This window comes from Suhomyces tanzawaensis (assembly GCF_001661415.1).
Source record: "Suhomyces tanzawaensis NRRL Y-17324 unplaced genomic scaffold CANTAscaffold_4, whole genome shotgun sequence".
Lineage (NCBI taxonomy): Eukaryota > Fungi > Ascomycota > Pichiomycetes > Serinales > Debaryomycetaceae > Suhomyces > Suhomyces tanzawaensis.
Window position 1 is genome coordinate 366,095 of NW_017963639.1, and position 22,237 is coordinate 388,331.

General features: G+C 46.2%; 10 protein-coding genes and 1 non-coding gene across 11 annotated transcripts; 8 read left to right on the forward strand and 3 right to left on the reverse strand.

Moving 5' to 3' along the window:
• Positions 1–1,043: 1,043 nt before the first annotated feature.
• Positions 1,044–1,988, forward strand: CANTADRAFT_90120 (uncharacterized protein; the record flags this gene model as incomplete). Its single annotated transcript, XM_020211656.1, has 1 exon — positions 1,044–1,988. One exon carries the CDS (start codon positions 1,044–1,046, stop codon positions 1,986–1,988), a length of 945 nt encoding a protein of 314 aa, XP_020064132.1.
• A 1,020-nt stretch (positions 1,989–3,008) lies between these two features.
• Positions 3,009–4,358, forward strand: CANTADRAFT_26093 (metalloendopeptidase). The gene has a single exon (XM_020207645.1). The coding sequence runs from the start codon at positions 3,041–3,043 to the stop codon at positions 4,097–4,099; it is 1,059 nt and encodes a 352-aa protein (XP_020064133.1). The 5' UTR covers positions 3,009–3,040; the 3' UTR covers positions 4,100–4,358.
• GOA1 (Goa1p) lies at positions 4,179–5,135 on the reverse strand. Its single transcript, XM_020207646.1, has one exon. It carries the CDS (start codon positions 5,053–5,055, stop codon positions 4,249–4,251), a length of 807 nt encoding a protein of 268 aa, XP_020064134.1. The 5' UTR covers positions 5,056–5,135; the 3' UTR covers positions 4,179–4,248.
• A 633-nt stretch (positions 5,136–5,768) lies between these two features.
• CANTADRAFT_6204 (uncharacterized protein) lies at positions 5,769–6,554 on the forward strand (the record flags this gene model as incomplete). The annotated part of the gene is made up of 1 exon (XM_020210845.1): positions 5,769–6,554. The coding sequence occupies one exon, from the start codon at positions 5,769–5,771 to the stop codon at positions 6,552–6,554; it is 786 nt and encodes a 261-aa protein (XP_020064135.1).
• A 159-nt stretch (positions 6,555–6,713) lies between these two features.
• CANTADRAFT_6205 (ubiquitin-specific protease) lies at positions 6,714–9,524 on the reverse strand (the record flags this gene model as incomplete). The annotated part of the gene is made up of 1 exon (XM_020210846.1): positions 6,714–9,524. One exon carries the CDS (start codon positions 9,522–9,524, stop codon positions 6,714–6,716), a length of 2,811 nt encoding a protein of 936 aa, XP_020064136.1.
• Positions 9,525–10,747: 1,223 nt separating this feature from the next.
• Positions 10,748–11,653, reverse strand: CANTADRAFT_51120 (uncharacterized protein; the record flags this gene model as incomplete). Its single annotated transcript, XM_020209907.1, has 1 exon — positions 10,748–11,653. One exon carries the CDS (start codon positions 11,651–11,653, stop codon positions 10,748–10,750), a length of 906 nt encoding a protein of 301 aa, XP_020064137.1.
• Positions 11,654–13,274: 1,621 nt separating this feature from the next.
• CANTADRAFT_t127 lies at positions 13,275–13,346 on the forward strand. The gene has a single exon. It is a non-coding gene; the product is annotated as a tRNA-Gln (tRNA).
• A 212-nt stretch (positions 13,347–13,558) lies between these two features.
• SSZ1 (Ssz1p) lies at positions 13,559–15,268 on the forward strand. The gene has a single exon (XM_020207647.1). The coding sequence runs from the start codon at positions 13,580–13,582 to the stop codon at positions 15,218–15,220; it is 1,641 nt and encodes a 546-aa protein (XP_020064138.1). The 5' UTR covers positions 13,559–13,579; the 3' UTR covers positions 15,221–15,268.
• Positions 15,269–15,999: 731 nt separating this feature from the next.
• On the forward strand, positions 16,000–17,847 carry GYP1 (Gyp1p; the record flags this gene model as incomplete). Its single annotated transcript, XM_020209967.1, has 2 exons — positions 16,000–16,490; positions 16,560–17,847. 2 exons carry the CDS (start codon positions 16,000–16,002, stop codon positions 17,845–17,847), a joined length of 1,779 nt encoding a protein of 592 aa, XP_020064139.1.
• Positions 17,848–18,262: 415 nt separating this feature from the next.
• Positions 18,263–19,228, forward strand: CANTADRAFT_51092 (methylenetetrahydrofolate dehydrogenase (NAD(+)); the record flags this gene model as incomplete). The annotated part of the gene is made up of 1 exon (XM_020209900.1): positions 18,263–19,228. One exon carries the CDS (start codon positions 18,263–18,265, stop codon positions 19,226–19,228), a length of 966 nt encoding a protein of 321 aa, XP_020064140.1.
• A 739-nt stretch (positions 19,229–19,967) lies between these two features.
• BAS1 (Myb-related transcription factor BAS1) lies at positions 19,968–22,142 on the forward strand (the record flags this gene model as incomplete). Its single annotated transcript, XM_020210034.1, has 2 exons — positions 19,968–21,639; positions 21,808–22,142. 2 exons carry the CDS (start codon positions 19,968–19,970, stop codon positions 22,140–22,142), a joined length of 2,007 nt encoding a protein of 668 aa, XP_020064141.1.
• Positions 22,143–22,237: the final 95 nt, after the last annotated feature.

Here is a 22,237-nt window from a genome sequence, read left to right on the forward strand (position 1 = left end):
TCACAAAATTCGAAGGTTCATTGGTAGCTAGATACCATAATTAAACGTCCAATGATCATTAGATTATATAAAGATATCAAATAGCAACGCATTCAAGGGGATATTGGAAATAACTAGGCATCTAAGGATCTTGGGGATCATCTGATATTAACATATTAATTATCCATTCATTTGTTGCTGATAAGCATTTTACCAATTATTGCCAACAAAATTGCCATTTTTATAAAGTTACTGAGCTACTAATAGAGTATTCAGCTACTACACTAGCAAACAGCCAAGACATGGCATTAACATAATAACCAAGAGTATCGTCTGACATATACTAAGGCGCACATTATATCCTTTAAAACACAGACTATACTAGAAACTCATACTGCACAAACAACCTAACCAAAAACTAACTAACAAAACATCCCTCTACCATATTCTGGAAAGTTAACCGATATTATAAATCACGTGACCCACGTCACGTGACCTCGCACATCGCCGCAGCCCGACCCGCAGGCCTCCGCCTTCCCAAACCAGCAATCGATGCTTTAGGCAATAGGGGCTCATGGCTGGCTCCAGGCCCACCACCCAGCCCGCCGTCTCCACTCCCACTCCTCTCCCTACTACCTCCTCACTCCACTTCCTGGTCTCTACATTCTCCCCCCTTCGCCTTCCTCCTCCTCCTCCTCCAGCCTCCTCCACCCCGTTTATTTATAGACGGTAGTGTGTGTACTATTTGGCTCAATTTGTTCTATACTTGGATTTGCGGACAGTATCATTCCCACGGCTGTTCTGATTTGGCAATCAGTGTTCCGGTAGTGTGTGGCAGCCAATAATCTGGGATTTGACATTTTGCTGTTTGACACCCGCCCACCGTCTGGCAGTTACTTACGTCGTCACCTCCAACTACTCCCACCACTGGTAATACAGCCAGCTCTGCTACGTCTCCTACGTCTTCCGCTACGTCTCGCCAAGTCTTCCGCTACGTCTTCCTACGTCTCCCTAAGTCACAGCCTCCCACCCCAAACTCCCGCTAATCCTCCACCCACCTAGCCATGGCATACACAGAAAGACTCGCCGTGGGGTTGGCGGTAGGAGTGCCCTCGTTCCTCATCCTCACCTTCGTGTTGATACTATGGCTCCGCAACCAGCGCAAACAGCGTCGAGAAGACCAGCGGGAAAACGAGTACGACTTGGGCATCCGCGATGACGAACTGTTTGGCCGCTTCCAGGAGGAGCTCCACCGCCCCTACCAGAAGGAGGAGCCCCAGCCTGACCCCAACAAGTCGTCGTCTACCGCCCAGGGCACCGAGTCTGCCGAAAAGCCCTACATCTCGTCCAATGGCTCGTCCACCAGCACCACCACCATCGAGCACCACAACCAGTCGCTGATCAACCCGCCCAAGTCCAGCCACACTCGGTCGCCCACCAAGAGCGGGTCTGCTTACGACTTCTACGACTCGTTCATCCCGGTGTTGCACCCAGGCTCCACCAACCAGAACTCCTCGTCCACCTTGCAGGAGTTGGCTCCTCCCGTCCACGACGCTGAGTCCACCAACGCCTCCTCCAATAACGTCAGCATCCTCGGCTCCGCGCTCCCCCGCGAGAAGTCCTTGGACAACTTGGCCAAACAGCTCACCGCCCCTGCATTCTTCGAAAAACTCCCCTCTAGAGCCGCCACTGTCTCTTTGAAGCACCGTGGCCCTGGTTCCCAGGTAATGACCGCCAACAACTCGAGCTCCGACCTCGTCGGGTTGACCATTAACGAACACAACACCATCAACGACAACTTCGTTTACGAAGCACCCAAGGTGGACACCAAGGCCGACAATGCCGCCAAAGCAAACTCCTCCACTCCTGGCGCTCTCAGCAAGGTTTTGGGGGGCCAGATAGACAATAGCTTCGACAAGGATGCTGGAATGACCAACAACTCTCCTTTCAAAGACTCGCATACGTCTGACATCTCCGAGGAATCGGAGCCGGGAGTGGTCTTCCAGTGAGAATAGGACAGCATTTTGATGCCTTTTTATTGAGTGCTTGAATATTCTCACCAAATTATCTGTTAATGCTTACTTTCTCCTGTGGACAGTAATGTCGACCATAGATCTTTCTCTTGTACTTTATTGCTTCATTTCTTGTTACGGGCCCAATAAAAAGACTGCATCACCACCGTAGGCCTCCTTTGGGGGACAAGTACTGTACCATATTGGAGCCGGACTCTAAGATGGCCAGGTGTTTTCAAAGGATATGAATAGTATATTTGTCTACAATATGCGTTCATTTAAGAGTCAGTAATACAAATTGTTGATCGTGATAAAGGTTAACTGTAGTTTTTACTAGTCTCAGCCAGTATAGTGATAAACTATACAATTCTCCCAATAAAGTCTTCCTTCCATAAGTTTAATCTAACTGTGAGAAGAATTGCATTTGTACACATTGAGTAGTTTTTACTTCTCACAAACGGTACATTGTTATCAGATTGAAACTCATCAGGTGTAGTTTCTACTTCCTATCATCGATATAAATTTATTTTGTAGTTAAATACATCAATTGTAGTTTCAACTGTCAGTTCATACACTCTGTTGATTGTGATACATTGCAGTAACATTGAGTTTAGTTTTTACTGCTTTCACTTCATACAACAGTATTGTGGCAAATAATGTAACTAGGGCCCATTAAGTACAGTTTTAACTTCCAGTTAATCAACAGTGTTATGATGAATATTGCACTATTTCCTTAATGTCGTTTCAACTATCTGTACAGTAATAAAAATTGGATACATATAGATAACGCTTATATTATGGCCCGTATCAATCACCTAGAGTTCTAGTATGAGTTATGGGTATCACAATTTATAGCTTAGAATTATCCCTAAACTAACATTCATAAATTTTCCGTATTTATACCGAAAACCTGCCTCACATACTAGACACCGCAAAAACCCCAAGTACTTTCCCCAAACTTGATCACTCTTTACATCCATTTCATCCTGCACACAACCGATTCAGCACTAAGAAACTCTCTATTATCTATAGCCCCAGTCACCACCATTATGTTCAGATCCAGGCCGTTCATGGCGTCGGTCATGGCCTCTGCCAGGACCAACTTGAAGCGGACCGCCAACCGTTTTCCTTCACGCTTCCAATACACGCCGTCCCGTCATTATGCCTCATACCGTCGGTTTGATAACTCACCCACACCCTCCATCACCTTGACCAACTTCTTATACAACAGAAACAACATATACTTGGGTCTAGGCTTGGTGGCAGTGTACGTGTACAACTTGGACGAAGCCCCCTTCACCCATCGTTCCAGATTCATCTGGATTCCGTACTGGTTGGAACGCAAGATAGGTGACTATTCGTACCAGCAGATCTTGTACCAGTACCAAAACGACATCGTCCCCTCCAGCGACCCATTGTACGGTCGGATCAGAACCATCATGAACAGACTCTTGACCTCGGCCATCAATTACTCAGACAACGAGAAACAACGTGAACACTTGAAAAGTTTGGACTGGACCATCCATGTGATCAAAGTGGACCCCAATAAGGTGCCTCCTAACGCTTTCATCTTACCCAACGGAAAAATCTTCATATTTTCGTCGATTTTGCCCATATGCCACGATGACAACGGGTTAGCTACAGTGCTTTCACATGAATTATCACACCAGTTGGCCCACCATACCCTGGAGCAATTATCGTCCCAGCCATTCTACATAATGTTGTCAGCCATACTCTACTCCCTAACAGGCACAGCAGGACTCAATGATCTCTTGATTCTGGGTATGCTTCAGATGCCTGCCTCCAGGGAAATGGAATCGGAGGCCGACCACATTGGATGTGAACTCTTGGCCAGGCTGTGTTACGATGTGCAAGAGGCTGTCAAGTTCTGGGGAAGAATGAGCGATTTTGAAGCACGTATGAATGGATCGGGCAGACAAGCCCTCTTACAGGAGTTTTTCTCAACTCATCCAGCTACAGGAAAGAGAATCCACGACATCCAGGGATGGTTACCAGAATTAGAACACATAAAAGAATCCCTGGGATGCTACCAGTACGGTATGGGTGATTTCAATAGACTCAAGACTGAATTTTTTGGGAAGAAGTAACGAATGATGAAAATGAATTACTTCATTGTACCAGATACTACCTGTGATACCTATGAGGATTTCCTCAATATTCAAGGATATTACAATTATTTAAATCTAATAGATACTACTAATAACTATGTACATAATGGCCACTGAAAGCCTGAGCATCAATTTGCTTCTATAGTTTCTTCAATGTCGTCTCGTTCTTTGTCGCTTTCGTTGTCTAGCAAAACCTTACTCTTGTAAACTCCTTCTCCAACAGAGGTGAAAAAAATGGAGCCCGGCTTCATATACTGAGAAATTTCAATTCCCATACGGTATTGAATGAAACTTTCAGCCTCGTTTTTGGACTCCTGTTGGAGCAAATAAATCTGAACTGTTCCTAGCCTCCGCTTCCTGTCGTTGCTATCATAAAAGGGCAAGCTGAGTTTAATGAAGTCATCTTCACCCACTTTCAGCATCACAAAAGTCTCCAAGTCTTTCCCCAAATGGACTGAAATCTGGTGATTCTCGTCCATAAACATCTGCGATATGCTCGTTACCGTCCTGTTTTCCAGCAGGCCCCTTGTCTCGACTTCGATCACATAATCCACGATTCTCTTTTCAGCCACTTCAAGTATTTGGTGGGTGAAGTGCTGGAACTGGTTTTCGAGGCCGTTCAACACATTGTACATCTCGCTTTCGTCGTACTTCCTTATCTGCACGATGTCATTGCCAGGCTTGACCTCTGTCAACTTTTTAGTTTCGCGTTGGTAGATTCTCTTCATCAACTGTTTGTATCCGTAGTATCCAGCTACCAAGACGGGAGGCCCCACTGTCACTAGTACGTTGGGATGAACATGCGTGAATGTGAATGCAGAGAGTCCAATAAGCCCAAAGTACTTAACACTGGACGGAACACGGTTGTACCAGAATGCTTGTATTGGAGTCTTGGTGGGTATATACGAGTTTCTGGGTGGACCAACTGAGTACATCCGGGGACAGCAAAGGCGCTGGGACACTGCAAGCGGTGGAAGCCGCGTATGCTTGGACAATGGCCGTAGGAAGACTGCAGGGATCATTGTGGTGGATAGTGCCCAGTGGGAAATCTAAGTGCTGAGATGGTGGAGCGCGTGACAAATGGCACGTGATGAGATGTCCCAGCCATCTGTTGGAACATACGTCCTAAGCGACATTATGGCGCGACATCATAATTCTAACGACATTATGAGAAACGCGACATTGATGAAATACGACATAAAATTCCGCTTTAGCAAAGTTGAAAATAAGACGAGCTTACATCATGATGTTAACAGGACAACAACCATTGTCATTCATACGGCAAAAGCTTAAGATGAAACAGGCCAAGACAGAATGAACGAATCCAGCTGGGCAATTACCAAAAAGAACGAAAGTAATCGCTCAACTGAAAACAGAGACGGAAAGAACGGGTGAAAATACTCCCGTACGGATCCGATNAAAGAGATTAAAATTAGTATAAATTAAGCAGTAAATCCCAGAGATTAATGGGTGTGCCGAATAGTATTAGATTGTGTGTTACAATATTATTAAATAAATATTTACATATAATAGTCTTCTTCTCAAAGAGCAAAAGTACACCTGCACACAGAATCTAAATTCTAACACCATCTACCAGACTTACTCTACTACTCTGGGAATCCATACTTCGTCAGGAGCGGACTACATTATGGCCAAAGCAGAGGTGGGCAGCGCAAAGTACCAGAGCAAGAAGCTCAAGGCTGCAGGGCTCCAAAAACTCAAGTTCTACTGCCAGATCTGTGAGAAACAGTGCCGTGATGCCAACGGGTTTAAGAACCATCTAGCAGCACCAAGTCATCACTTCCGAGTGAAGGAACTTAGTGACAGCGGCAGGGGAGGGCAAGTCATTGAGAACTACTCAGCACAGCTAAGGAGTGCGTTCTTGAGGCTTTTGCGAATTAACCATGGAACCAAGAAGATCAACGCTAACAAGTTCTACCAGGAGTACATCTTGAGCGATAGGGACCATATCCATATGAACTCCACCAAGTGGTCGAGCTTGACCGCATTTGTCAAGTTTCTTGGTAGCAGTGGTGATGTGAAGGTAGAAAATGCTGACGACTCTTCCGAGTTGAATCTCGAAATCAGTCTCATAGATAACTCACCAGAAGTGCAGCAGCGCCAACAACAGAAGAACAAGGAAAAGAACTTGCGAAGTGACGATGAAATCGCATTGAAGTTGATTCACGACCAGATCGAGAAGGGCAAGAAGATAACCCAGGAACTCGAAGAAGGCAACAATGAAGGGCCCCAAAAATTGCAACCAGTGAGTGGTAAAGTGTCATTGAAGTTAAAAGGTCTGGCAAAAGGTCCCACGAAACGGGCTACTGCCTTCGGGAATGATGATGAGAGTGACAGTGAAGAGGAGAAGGTGCTTGCTCCTAAGAAAACAAATATTGGCAACATCAGTAAGAGGTTATTTCAGAAACGATAATGTCCAAACGAACTTCTATTGGAGACGATACAGTGTCAAAGGATGGTCTACAGATTCATTCGCCTAACGCCCATATCTTCTACCTTCTACGATTTCTAATCATCATGCATCATCATTTTCTACTCATCAATTTTTGAGTTATCTGCGCCAACCGTCGCTCTAGATACGCTCATAACATAATACATAGACGTCCCTGGAATTCAACTCCTGGAACTGGGGCTGGTTGATATTTCCATGTGGCAAGTTCACCTTGACGGTGTCGTCATCAAAAAGACACCAATATGGATGTTTCAAATTATCGGCATTGAATAAGTGTTCATTTATTGTTGATTTGTTGACCAACGCAGTGTAATGACCACTCTTCAAGTTACCATAATGATTAATCAATCCCGACAACTTATAGCCAATTTCATGGTTGTGATGATCTTTGAATTTTAAGATTAAGGGGTACTTAATGCTGACATCTAGTTTGTCAGTCAAGTTGAACATCGAGAATCGGGACAAGTGAATGAACAATACTCGAGGCAATTTAATGAAATTTAATTTCTTTGTTGAAATTTGGGAGTTTTGTGATGTCTTCACAACCGCATTCTTCGTCTTCGGAGGTGACTTGCTTCTTCTTCCCAACTTAAAAATCCCTGATCTCTTTGGTGTGAACACCGGATGGTTATCAAGGGCATGTCCAGATCCATCTTTTTCATTACATTTTGGACAGTTCCAAGCATTATCCCCGCTTAAGACCTCGTCCTGAGTATAGTAGCGTAAACAATCGGACAAATCAATAACACTATTGCGACCATTTGAACTTGGAATCGGAAGTGACAAAATAGTAAAAGAAGAATAGTTAACAGACTCATAATTACACTTATTACAAACCAATTTATTCTGAATATGGCCCTGAAATAAGTCGTTAACCGGTGAAATACCTTCCGTTTGTAATAAGGATTGATACCATTTCGTGTAATCTTTCTTCTCATTCAACAGAATATTAATATCCCATTTTCTGATGTACTTTTCGAATTCTTGCTCGCCGAAATGTTCTGATGAAGGTTTATTAGAAAGCTCTTCGTGAAGCCTTTCTAGAACAAAAATCAAAAATTCTTGGGCATCTTGTTGTTCGTAAGGAATATTAAAATTTGGTTTCAATACAGATGCAATTCTGGTAAATCTTGTTGGAGCAATAGAAGATGAGCCATGTAACTTGAATGTCCTCAATAGTCCCGAGATCGACTCTGAAAGTAACGATTCGTCCTTAGAGTGAGACTGCTCTTTCAGCTGCTTCATAAGCTTTATGAACTTTGGATCCTTGATGTATTTGTGATACTCCAGATGACTAAACAAGTCCCTCAACTGATGAATTCCAAACAATAACTGGATGGTCAGATTGATGTAACATGACGATCCAAAATTCTTGAGCCCGCACACAGCGTAGTCCTTCATGTAATTAAGTTTGTGGTTCTTGATTTGGTTCTGTTGGACTTGAACGTGATGCGGAATAATTGAGGGATGCGAGGGGCCCTGTCCGTTGTAGGGGCCATATAGTGAAGTTCCAGGCTGGGGGGCATTAGTGAAGCCATTGGCTTGGGCATATCCGTTTCTATATTGATCTCTATTGTGGGAATGCGCATGGACATTGGTTGGCAACGCCACGGCCGGTCCTTTGTAAATAGGAAGCGCTTGACTTGGACGGTTGTATCTACCAGGCCCAGGTGCAATGGCCATGCTGTTATCATTTCTTCCGTGGGAGAGGTGTTCATTAACTCTCTTTGGAGTTGTGTCGAAATCGTTGTATCCGTTCTGATTAAAATTGCTAAACTGGCCTGTTGATTGATTACCTGGCTGGAGGTGAGAAAATGCTGTGGCTTCGTGCATTGACCATCTATTCTTCTGTTGATTGGGGGTCTGGAACGAGGAGGATCTGTTGTTGAAATATAGGTCGTCCTGGGTCTTGCTTCTTTCTGTGGCGTCCACAATAGGAAGAATCTGATTCTCTATGGGATAGGGAGCCATGGTAGATGCTCGAGGCACCGCTTTAGGCGGAGGGACTTTTGGTGGAGAATTTGCAGGGACGGGAGGAGGTCCATTTGGCTTTAATAAACGAGGCAAGGGTGTGTAATGCTCTGGAGGCGGAGGTGGTGATGCAGGAGGAGGTGGGAGCACCCGAGGCTGTTCTGTCAACGAGGAGTCCAGTCTGTTTGGCAACACGTAGTAGCTCTCTTGCTCGCTTTCAGTGTCAGTTTCGGCCGGGGCGTTGACCGAGGGATACCTCATTTTGAAGTCCAAGACCAGGTCGTCATCGTGGCTCAAATCGTTGAGGTTGTAGCTCTTGTTCGATTTGGGCAAGGAGTCTGGGTGTTGGTGTTGGTCGTACGACAAGTCCTTCTGCTTCAAGTAGTCGATGTACTGGTGGAGCCAGGCGTAGAGCTCCTCCACGTTGAATGACAAGAGGTTCTTCTCTACGAGGTACCCCAACACGTACTGCCTGAGAGTCTTCAACGGAATGGAGTGTGGCAGAGTCACGTAGTCCTCGGTGTTGTAGAATGCAAACACGTTCAAGTAGATGATGAAGTCCTGCTCGTTGGCTTCGATGAAAGCGTCGAAGCCCTTGAAGTGGAGCATTATGAAGCTGTTGATGAAGTAGTTGAAAATCAAGTACCCCTTGATGTAGTACGACACCGCATCGTCATGAGACGAGGCACTGGCCCCCGAGCGGGTGGTCTCGTGCTTGAGTGCCTGCGACGACTTCTCGTACAAGAGCTCACAGTAGTCGATCAAGTCGAAAAGGGACTTCGATTGCAACGACAGGTCGAGCTGCAAGTTTCTGAACTCCTGGTTGATCATGCGGTTGTAGTGGTGCTTGACATCGTAGGGACCAGGCAGAGCCGAAAACTGTTCCAACGGGATGGGTCCTCTTGGACGAGCAGGAGCTTCAGCCGGCACCGGAGGCGGCTGCTTTCGAGATGTCATCATGGTGTGTCCATCTATCAAGAAACAGAAGCCAGGACCCAGATGGACGAATTGGGCGGAAAAAGATGGAGGGGGTGGGGGTATTCCTGGTGGTGGGTCAACGGAGAGCTTTGGTACGGGTGGGACGACGCGGGGGGCAAGAGACGCTGGATGCTGTTGTTGGTGGAGCTTGGATCAATGTGACAAGAGCCGAGCCAACCACGATCACGTGCGTACAGGCTGTGCCGAATTACAGGGGCAGTCCACAATAGGACGGCTCGGGTGAGGCAGGTGGTGAACCGGAGGTGACAGATTGTGCTATTATTAGGCGGCCAGCAGATGCAGCAGAAGAAGCAGCTGCAGAGCTAAAAATGCTGAGCCACCGGTAGTACCACCAGAACAATTAAATACCACTACTATTGAAAACATCCCTACTACCAGTATCATTAGTCACTCAATAAGTGTTGAACTGGCTGCACTACCAGAACTAGCAGTAATTCCAGTACTATTAATTCTAGTATCTATCAGTAATACCAGTATTATTAGTGCTGTTTCAACAGTAGTACCAGTGCTGAACTATTAGTGCTACCGGCATTATTAGTGGTGAGCTACCAGTATTATCAGTGGAGACTACCAGCTGATCCACTAGTACCCGCAGAACTTAAATCCGCAAAAAATAAAATGGAGTAGATCCTCCTAACGTTATCTAGATAAGCTTGGTTTTGACGAAAGTAATACATGTTGATGTGACTCCAACCGTAGTTCGCCTTGTGGGTGTTTATCCATCGGTAGGGTAGCTGTTTTATTATGAGGTTTTGCTTGAGTGGTGCATTAGTTTTCCACCTCCATTTCAAGTTAAGCCTTCTCGTACACAAACTGGAGAACACCCCCATGTCACCATCAAGTACGAGGTAATTTACATTTTCGGGTTCTTGACTACTGGTGTTTACCGGGAGTACTAGTATTATTAGTGCTGACCTAACCAGAACTACCAGCTTAACAACCAGTATTATTAGTGAAAAACTACCACTAAAAAAACTACGACTAATTGCCTCACTAGTGCTGAAATAACATCCTGACTACCGCTACTGCTAGAAATCTATGTATCTTGCTCTATTCTCTCGTTTCATGCCTAGTGAGTATTTCATTACATTCCTAGTGAGTATTCTCACAGTTTTCTCATGCCTGGTGAGCAATAGCTTACTTTTTGTCTCGCACTATTCATCTCCATATCTATTTCCTTCCTCTTACTCACACTTATCCAACCAAAAGTCCGCCACTAACGGCCGGTGGTCACTCATGTAGTACTGGCCAAACTTGGACTGAAGTACCCCCCATGCCTCCAAGCTCATCCGTACCGTGCCCTTGCACTGGCCATTCATGCTCGTAGCATACTTGGGTGCAAAAATGTAGTCGATTTTCTGCCCTCCCAGTGCCAACACCTCGTCTGCAAAACCCGTCACACTGGAGTCGGTGTACCCGTAGCGAGTGTCATCAGTGGCGAGCTTGGATACGTCCTGGAGGCTCTGTGCAAGAATATCGTAGGTGTCTTCCTCGGGCTCAAAGTTCAAGTCTCCGCACAAGATCGATGGCCACTGGTTGATGTCTTCCATGCGACGAATGATGGCCTTTGCCGATCCGTGTCGCGCCTCCTGGCCTACATGGTCGAAGTGAGTGTTGAACACGTTGATGTGGTTGCCAGTGTGCTTGTTTTTTAAGGTCACGTACGATACGATCCGGAGGTACTTGGCATCCCAGCCCTCCAACGCTGTGCGAGGGTCCTTGTCATTGAGCCACACGGTGTCACTGAACACCAACTCCCACTCACTGGTTCGGAAGAGAATGGGCACAAATTCACCCATTTCCTTCCCGTCGATGCGTCCCACGCCGTACCAGTCCCATTCGCCCACCTTGTTCAACGCGTCCACGATGGAGTCCAACTGGAACTTGTACACCTCCTGGAGGGTGACAATCGAATTTTGCGAACGGTGGAACTTGATGGACGCCGTGATGTCATCCACTCTGTGCTCCCACGGCTGTTCTCCCGGGACGAGGTCGGTGTGGCCACCGTTTTTGATGTTGTGAGAGTACACGCGGAACTTCATGGGCTGAATCTTTGTCAACGGCACAGATGGGTACGATTTGTCCTCCATGGTGGCTGGAGTGCTGGGCTCAGGCTGCTGAGTTCCTTCTGGGGCCTCTGCTAGCGTATCGTCGTGGCTGGAAGACCCGTTGTGGAGATACTTGTCCCATTGGGCAAACTTGAGCTCTTGCGAACTGGTGAAATAGAGCCCGAGTGCTACCAAGAACGAGGTGGCAAGGGCAATTCGGATGGCTCGTTGGTATCTAGACATTGTAGATGGACATGCAGTGGCAGTTTCTATAGTTCGATATCCGTGAAAACGATCTAAAATCAAAGCCCACAATCGTTTTTGATTTTGTTCCCCGGTCAGGTACCATACAGTACTGAGAAAGCGGAACTGGCCCATACTGCATGGCACCCTGTCGTTGGAGCCGTCATTACAAGGATAGTTTCCATACATCCGGATGAACGCCTAATGTTCTGACATGAATTATTTTGGTAACCCCGAATCTATTCTCTCCACTTTTGCAAGTCTTTATTGAATCGAGTGAGAATAAGGAATAATAATACCAGTGATGGTTTGGAGGTGATTGAAAGCATCCAGTGCCTTTAATTCACAGTAACGAGGTTCTTAAGCAAATGACATTTATCCTTTCAGTAAATTCACTAGTTCGTGTTCTACTTTAGGGGAGTTGTTCCTCTATGCTCTCGTTTGGAGCAATGGGTGCAAATATTGCATTCAAGAGTTTTCTTGGAAAACGTACAAAAACTATCTAAATAGAATTTGAAGACTATGGATGGCAAATGGAATGGAACAGAGGAAAAGAATAGCTACTGGAGAATAAGGGGTTCTTTGGCTTACCAACCTTCATACTTAGAATACTTGAAATCATACTGTGCTGAAACGAAGTTTTCTTCAGCGACTTGATACTTCGTAGATAACCCTGCAAGGTCCACATATGTTGTTAAAAATAGTTACGCATGGTAATAAAGCGAAAAACTTTGACGTGGAGCCAATCTGAAAAACCAGTACTAATAAGAAGTCCATCGTATTGAAACTCAGCATTAATAGTTGTATCCTGAACAGCAGAACTTGATCTTCCTTTCTTGTTAGGCTATTCAAATTAATACCCACAGCATCTTGATGCATAAGTATTGAACTAATAGTCCTCACTAGTTGTATGATAATAATATCGGTCCATCTAACTTCTAATTATTATACTTGATTAAATGTACTTTCAGTGGGTCCGACGCTAAGTGGGACATCAATGGCCAATTTGTTTTTGCTGATGGGAAGTATATTATAATCTACTGACTATTTTTATTTTTTGCTAATGGGAAGTATATTATAATCTACTGACTATATACCTATTGCAATGGATAACACACCTTTATGGTCAAACCGTTGTAGTTTAATTAATCTATATTCCTATTGAAATTGATCCATACTGTACTATTTCTTGAAGCCTTAATTGAATTTACCATGCAAATGGAAGTGCTTTATATTTTCCACTCAGTAACGGCATCAATTTATAGTCCAGAAATAGCCATGTAATATCATGTAATTAGAGTCACTAATGTCATACAAAGTTCAACTTTCTCCAACTGTTACTAGCTTCTGTGATTACATAATCAGCCTCATTTGCTCAAATACAATCTGTTAATTGTCGCGATTTTAAGCTTCAGAAATTGGTTGTATAGTGTAGTGGTTATCACTTTCGGTTTTGATCCGAACAACCCCGGTTCGAATCCGGGTACGACCTGCTTTTTTTAATAAATTTTTGCTTACCTCAAAGACAATCCATGCCCACTATTCCAGCCAAAGGTGGTACGGTCAGTCTTGTTCCCTGGAGGGCCTTCTCCCTAACCCACTTTTCATCACTAATTAATTTGCGATCCTCACAGATGGGCTGCTTACGTAATCGCAAATTACAGGCATCAAAAAATTTTTCAAACTGTAGTAGACAAGGAGAGATAGCTTCATATTAAACCAAAAATGTCTGCAGTTATTGGTATTACTTTTGGTAACACTACCTCGTCCATTGCTGTTGCAACCCAGGACGGTAAGGTTGATGTCATTGCCAACCCAGACGGTGACCGTTCAATTCCATCTGCCTTATCATATGTCGGAAGCGATGAATACCACGGCACCCAAGCCCAGAACCAGTTGATCAGAAACGCCCCAAACACCGTTGTCAACTTTAGAGACTACATCGGAAAGAAGTACGAAGAAATCAACGCCAAAGACTCCCACCAGGTCGGAGCTCCAGCCATCAAGGCTGCCGATGGAGGCATTGCCTACGAAATCACCAGAAACGGTAACCAAGAGACCCTCAGCGTCAATGAAATCACCAAGAGACACTTCAAGCAGCTCAAGCTTGCTGCTGAAGACTACATCGGAAAGGACATCGAGGGTGTTGTCATCACCGTTCCTACCGACTTCACTGCCCACCAAAGAGAAGAATTGACCAAGGTCTCCAATGAGGCTGGATTGAAGGTGTTGCAATTGATCAACGAGCCCTCTGCTGCTTTGTTGGCCCACTTATCCAACGAAGAAGACAAGTTGTTGCAAGACAAGATCTACGTGGTTGCCGACTTTGGAGGTATCAGATCCGATGCCGCTGTCATTTCTGTCAGAGGCGGTGTTTTGACCATATTGGCTACTGCCCACGACCACGGCTTGGGTGGTTCCAAGCTCGATGCTGCCTTGGCCGAGTTCTTTGCCAAGGAGTTCGAGAAGAAGTACAAGGCCAACCCCAGAACTAACCAAAGATCCTTGGCCAAGTTGATAGCCGAATCGGTTGTTGTCAAGAAGACCTTGTCCAACGTGCAAACCTCCACCTGTTCCATTGAGTCTTTGGCCGAAGGTTTCGACTTCCACACCACCATCAACAGATTAAGATACGAATTGACTGCCAGACAACCGTTGTCGGAAATGACTGCTTTCGTGGAAAAGGTTGTCACCAAGGCTGGTTTGGAAACCTTGGACATCGACGAAGTGTTGTTGGTCGGTGGTTCGTCCCACACTCCTAAGTTGGCTTCCAACGTCTCGTTCATATTCCCTGAATCCACCGTTGTGGTTGCTCCTTCCTTGGACTCCAAGGCTGCCAACCCAAGCGAGTTGATTGCTCGTGGTGCTGCCTTGCAGGCCTCCTTGATCGAGAGCTTCGACGAGGAAGAGGTCAAAGAATCCTTACAGCCAGTTGTCGTCAACACCCAGCACTTGGCCAAGCCAATTGGTATCAAGACTGCCGACGGTCAGTTCCAGCCTATATTAGTGGCCGAAACCGCCTACCCCATCAAGAAGTCTGTTGAGGTCACCAACGGCGACTCTGCTGCCGTAGCCATCCAGTTGTTCGAAGGTAAGAGAACCATAAAGGAGACTGTGATCGAGGCTGAGAAGTCCGAGGACCCCGAGGACTCTGAAGACGACTACTCCGACGAAGAACCTGAGATCAAGAAGGAAGTCGTCTACGAGGCTGGCCAATTGTTGGCTGAGTTGACCTTGAAGGATTTGAAGCCAAACTCCAAGTTGGAGGTCATTGTCAATGTCACCCAAGACGGAACCTTGCATGTTTCTGGTAGAGAATTGAAGCAAGGCTCTGTTGCTGTCAAGGGCGAGGTCACCTCTGCCTAGTTAATACTAGTAGAACTCAATATATCGTGTACACTACGAGCTAGCCGTAGAATCGGGTTAGGAGTCCAACACCAGAGACTCCAGTGAACTCAGTAGAACTCCCAGTAAAATATCAGTAACTCCAATGAGTCTAGTAAACTTACCAGAGCCTCAGAAGCCCCCAGTGACTCCCAGTGACTCCCAATGACTCCCAATGACTCCCAGTGACTCCCAGTGAACTAAATAGGCTCAACTGATACCAGTGACTCCAGCAAACTCAACGGAACTCCAGTATACTCACCAGGAGTCCCAGTAACTCCCAGTAAACACCAGTGACTATAATGGCACCAGTATACTGACCAGAAGTTCAGTAAACTCACCTGAAATCACAGAAAGCACCAGCGACTCCAGTAAACTTAGTACAGCACACCAGATCCAGGGGCTTCTGTAACCTCCAGTTACTCCCAGTGAACTAAAAAAGCCTACTAAACTCATTAGACTCGCCACAACTCCTAAACTTCCCAGTAAACTCACCACAAGTCCAGTAAACAACCAGAGTAGTTGGCTCCTGACAGTAGTGCTCCAGTAACCCCCAGTAAAGTCCCTAGAACCCCTGGTAGACCCACCAGACCTCCCAGTGTGCTCTAGCACTATGACTACCACTAGACTCCGTTCCCACTATCGCCTGCCTCTACTCCCCTAATTCTTGCACCCACTCGGTGATCAGCCGCCGTTCGCACCGCCGTATTTACAGCACAACCAAAATCGAAGTGACCACTACCAATCGGCCCCAATCCATCATGGGCAAGAAGAAACAGGAAATGGCTCAGGTGTACAGCAACTCCAACAACGAGTTCATCTTCGGCGAGAACGGTGGCCGTGGAAAGCACTTGTCGTCGTTTTTGAAGAACCTCTCCTTGACAGGCTCATCTGCCAGCAAGTCGCCCTCGTCCTCCACCAAGCCCGACGACTACCAGGAGGCCAACAGCAATATCTACGGCAGCTTGGCGTGGGGAGCGCCCAAGGGCACGGGGGGAATGCCCAGAGGCGTCAGTAATAGCGGGTCTATTATCTCCAGCAGCTTGAAGCGGACGCCTACACAACGATCTGTGTCGTTGGGCACCCCCAGCGCCCACCGCTCGCCCACAAGAGAAGAATACACCAAGACTCCGGGAAGCTCGTCTCGGAGAAGGTCTCAGTCCAACTCCAGATACGCTGACTTGGACGACGACTGGGACGCTGGGCTCGACGAGGTGTCGGTAGTTCCCAAACAACCAGAAAACCGTAACTTGTCGCGAGTGACCCACATAGAGTCGAAGTCTAATGGCTCGTCCAGATCCTCGTTGAACTTGATGCCAAGCCCAATGTTGGACTCGTTGTACCCCGATCTCACGCTCCCTAGCGCCTCGTCGTCTACGTCCAACTTGGAGTCTCCTAAAAAAGAGTCAATGGACTTCGAGGACTACCAGGCCAAATTGGAGATCAACAAATTGAACCAGTTGAATTCAAAGTACTCAAAATTCCGCAAAGTCCTTACCACCGATTCCAGCATCAATCTTCAAGACTTGCGCAAATTGGCCTGGAATGGAATTCCTCCGGAATTGAGGGCTTTAACCTGGCAAATATTGCTAGGATACCTTCCTACAAATAAGTCTAGACAAAGATCTACCTTGAAGAGGAAAAGGCAAGAATATATGGAAGGCATAGAAGCTGTGGCCAATATTGATTTCGAAGACGATGCACCCTCAAATACTTCGAGCACCTCAATTGGCACCAACCGTGAAAAGCAACTCTATCACCAGATCAACATAGATGTCAAGCGTACCCACCCTACAATCAAGTTATATTCTTTCCCAGAAGTACAACTGTCCTTGCGCAAGATTTTGTACTTGTGGGCAGTTAGACATCCTGCTAGTGGTTACGTCCAGGGTATTAATGATTTATGTACTCCATTTTTTCAAATATTCTTGGGCCATTACCTTTGGCAATTGCAGCGGAAGGCTTCAATACAAAAACAAGGCAACGAAGCTGAAGAAGACCTATTCATACAAGGACTAATGGATGATACAGACACTGCTGAACAAGCTCTCCTCCAGGACCCCAGGCTCGGAGACTACACTATTGATACATTCAATCCAAAACTAATTTCTTCTAGAGTGCTTTCTTTGATCGAGGCAGATACATACTGGTGCTTATCGCGGTTGCTTGAAAACATCACAGACAACTATATCCATGAGCAGCCAGGAATTCTACGCCAAGTGGGAGACCTTAAAAACCTCATCTCAAGAATCGACATCGAGCTACTTAATCACTTTGACCATGAAGGCATTGAGTTCATCCAGTTCGCGTTTCGCTGGATGAACTGTCTTCTCATGAGAGAAGTTTCCATCAACCTCATCACTCGAATGTGGGACACTTATCTTTCGGAGACTCCGTTGGGATTCAACAACTTCCATGTGTATGTGTGTGCTGCATTTTTGGTGAAATTTAGCTCCGAGCTCAAGCACATGGACTTCCAGGAGATCCTCTTGTTTTTACAGAACCCACCCACACAATCGTGGACAGAAAAGGACGTGGAGTTGATGTTGAGCGAGGCATTCATCTGGCAAAGCTTGTACAAAAATGCCTCTGCACACTTGAGGAACTAGCACATATATACAAGTTCAATTCATTGCCTTAGAATTCACTTTCTTACTAACTGAAGGTCTCTAGTTGTAGGCACCACCCGGACTCCATGCTTCTCTTTGTCACGCATTTTGCACCCGAGTTAACTTCATTAACTTTTTGACTCGCACCACACGTGATCTAATCTATTGGCCCCATCTCACCAGTGGAGAAGACCATGCAACTGAAACTTATAAAAGATTGCCGTTGTCCCCGTTGCCGTTTTCGCCCCATTCCATACCCGATCAATTTCCGGTATATATCCAAGCCTCCCTCACAGCTTGAACAACAACCACAGTAAGACGAGCCCTTGGCATCTCCACTTATTGTTCCTAGATAGACCCATTCAACCGTGACCATTTAGTCCAGCTTCGAGCCCAGCAGTTTCAACAACGCAACATGTCCACCAAACCAGCAGGAAGAACCATCTTGGCCTCCACCATCGCTAAGCCCTTCATTGAGGAGATCACCGAGCAAGTGAAGGCCTCAGGCAAGAGTCCCAAGCTCGTTGGCTTCTTGGCCAACGACGACCCTGCTGCCTTGATGTACGCCAACTGGACGAGCAAGACCTGCGAGTCATTGGGGTTCGAGTACGAGCTCATAGAAACTGACAAGAACGAGTTGGAGAGCAAACTCATCCACGCCAACAACGACGACAACGTGAGCGGTATAATGGTCTATTTCCCTGTGTTTGGCGATAACCAGGACCAGTACTTGCAGCAATTGATCTCCACCGAAAAGGACGTGGAGGGGTTGAATTTCATGTACTACCACAACTTGTACCACAACGTGCGGTTTTTGGACCCTCCCCACAACGAGCAGAAGTCGATCTTGCCCTGCACCCCTTTGGCTATGGTTAAGATCTTGGAGTACTTGGGTGTCTACAACAAGCTCTTGCACTACGGCAACCGTTTGTACGGTAAGAAGATCTTGGTGGTGAACCGTTCTGAGATCGTGGGAAGGCCTTTGGCGGCCCTTTTGGCCAATGACGGAGCTACCGTGTACTCCCTCGACATCAACAACATCCAGCAGTTCACCAGAGGGGACGACTTGCTGGCCCAGCGTCACAAGGTCATTGACTTGGACCCAAGCACCCACACTGTCGAATCGATAGCTCCTACCTGTGATGTGATCATCACCGGAGTTCCATCGGAAAACTACAAGTTTCCAACCGAGTATGTGACCAACGGGACGGTGGTGATCAACTTCTCCAGTGCCAAGAACTTCAACGATGACATCAAGGGAAAGGCTGCGTTGTACGTTCCTTCCATTGGCAAGGTCACCATCGCCATGCTTTTGAGAAACTTGCTCAGACTCATCGACAACAGAAACATCAGAAACAAGTCAGTTTCTGAAGAAAAATAAACGGGGACAAGAAGCTACGGAAAAATAAGGGATAAACGTGTACGACTGTTTCCCCGATCCACTTCGTCCACTTCGTGGCTAGTTACTCTTCCACTGCTACTTCTGAGCCACTGCGGTTCTTAGCTGCTACTGCTACTTCTAGGCCGGTTAGTTTTCTGGCGATCCATATTCATATAAAAGGATGGTATATTTCAATTCAAAAAATTCAAGGACTTGCAAAACTTACAGTAAATACGGGTGGGGCCTACCAGGCCCTGCCCTGTACTCTGTGCGTCGAACTCGTTACCGATGTCTTGATTGCATTCACTGGGGTTGTATTCTACCCGCCGTATGCAGGACAATGATGGCGAGTCAAAATTTTCCTTACTCCTTAATGACTCCTCCCTCACCACCCTGACCCCGCCAAACGATAAGATCTAAACTTGGCCTACACTTAAGCCATCCACTCCAAGCTATCAATCCTACAGCACGACCACTGCTAGGTGAAAAACACCTTCCATTGGCCCGAATCCCGTTTGCAAACTGCAAGAAGCACGGGTTAGTTGACTGGTTGGGATAGACACAACCATAGAGCCACGGTTAGTCTAGTTATCCTATACAGGCGTAGGCATTGCACTTGAGTGCCCATCTCCACACTAGCTGTTATCCTGTTCAAGATCTTACCAGCACTGAAGTGTTTAAGACTCAGTCCAGCATTGAATTCCAACTAGACAAGGAAGTAATTCAATTGGCATTGACAATGTCCGATGACAAGCGTTCCGGCCGGAAACGGTTGGCCCAGATCGATCCTTTGGCAATAACTGAGTCGCTAGGATTCCAAACGTTCCGTCGAGGCTCCAGAAAGCCATGGACCAAGGAAGAGGACGAACAGATCACCAAGATCATGAACGAGAAGTACAGGGATAACTTGGAGTTCCTTGACCCCGAAAGCGTCAAGTGGGACGTGATTGCCCAGATGATTTCTCCCAACGGGGCCAGAAAGCCCAAGGATTGCCGCAAACGGTGGACCAACTCACTAAATCCAAACCTAAAGAAAGGAAAATGGACTAAAGAGGAGGACGAAAAGTTGATCCAAGCATTCAAGGAGCACGGAGCTTCGTGGCAGCGTGTTTCCGCAGAAATAGAAGGGAGAACCGATGACCAGTGTGCTAAAAGATACCTTGAAGTATTGGACCCAGGCACCAAAGACAGATTGAAGCCATGGTCTAGAGATGAGGACTTGCTCTTGATTAGACAGGTGAGAGAGCATGGAACCAAATGGAGGACCATAGCCAACGAGTTCCATGGAAGGCCGTCGTTGACATGCCGTAACCGTTGGAGAAAGTTAGTCACTGATGTCGCCAGGGGAAAGGCCGATGAAGTGATCAAGCAAGAGGTAGACCTGATCACCAAGATCAAGGTGGAAGACTTAGATGTCCATACCAATACCAATTCTTCCTCATCCAAAGAAAATAACAATAATAATATCAATGCCTCGTTCCCAGCTACCAATCCCGATATCCAGGTTCAAAACTCTAAAGCCACCAGAGTATCACCACAAGTCAGACCCGTCAACAGTCTGGTCGAATGGAAGTACACATTTAACGAACCAGGGGACGGAATAGAGTTACCACATCACAATGTTTTTGATGATGAAAATGGAGGAGTAATCAAAAATCAGGAGTTGGTGCAATCATTACTCATGTACGCAAAGCGTCACAACCTAGAAATCACCGTACATCAACATATCCATCATCATTATTCCCCACCAAATGCTCAAGCAAGCTATCCAACCAGCACATCTCCTTTTAGCATCTTAAGTCACGGTGGGGATGATAAGGAGAAAAACTTGAGCACCACCAGCTCAGTATCTGGTCCAAGCCCGTCAGAAGACGGACAAAATTCCAGAAATCAATCTGCATACTACTTGGAACCGGAGACCCAATTGACAAGATATCAGCATTTCAACTACTTACCTCCGTTGACAGAGGTCCCCAAGTTGAACTCATCAAGCTCACCTCCTGCTTCAAGCGCTACACATCATCACCACCATCATCACCACCATCATCATCATTCGAGTAAACGGGGGAAAAGCACCAGCTCGAGCACAAACGTGAATTCGAGTTCTAATACAAGTATAAGAGATTCAGAATTGGCAAGAATATTGAATCACGGTAGCAACAAGGGTCCAGATAAACCGGATATATCCCACGAAAGTTCTAATCCATTGACACCGTTAACACAAGCGGTGGAAATGGTCACAGCATCAGAGGCCAATAATAGAAAACGATCCACTATCGATACAGGGGATGCCTCAAAACGATTTAAGCGCGATGAAGTTAGCGATGATGAGGAGGGGTTGGACTTCTGGGAGACTATGAGAAACTTAACTGATTTGCCTCAAGTTAAAACAGAAAAAGCGATTCCTCCAAGTCAGCAAATGCATTATTTTGGGTCAGAAAATACCATTCCAACTTCAAACGACACTGAAAAACGCCAGTTGCAGCGTCAGCATCAACGTCAACAACAATACCAACACCAGCTCCAAGATCCAAATCAACAACTTTCGCAACAGCAACATCTCCTGCACATCCAGCAAGTACAGCAATCACAGGAGTCGCAGCACACAGGACTGCTCTCGAAGGACAAGCCAGTATCCCAGCACCATCCGTTGCATTACTTTGGCACAGGAAGTACTCCCCAACCGCAGGATCAGCCAGAACAAGGAGCACAACAAAGCAACGCGGTCGACGAAGAGGAAATCGACGAAGAAACCCTCAATTCCTATGGTGTTTTCTACAATGTTTACACACGCCAGGGCTCTGTTTTCCCAGAGGGAAATAGTCAGCAACAGCAGCAGCAACAGCAGTCTGCTGGCTCGGTTTATGATGCATGGGGCGGTGGATTTGGGATCATTCCGTTCAACCCATCCTAAAAAAATTTAGCGACGATTCACGCATGTATACGATAGTAATATATAATCAACAAATGGCAGATGTGACACTGGTGTAGTTCAGAGGCAAGACTTGA

Coding starts and splice junctions, on each gene's coding strand:
- CANTADRAFT_26093 (XM_020207645.1), top strand. CDS start 3,041: ATGTTCAGATCCAGGCCGTTCATGGCGTCGGTCATGGCCTCTGCCAGG.
- GOA1 (XM_020207646.1), bottom strand. CDS start 5,055: ATGTACTCAGTTGGTCCACCCAGAAACTCGTATATACCCACCAAGACT.
- SSZ1 (XM_020207647.1), top strand. CDS start 13,580: ATGTCTGCAGTTATTGGTATTACTTTTGGTAACACTACCTCGTCCATT.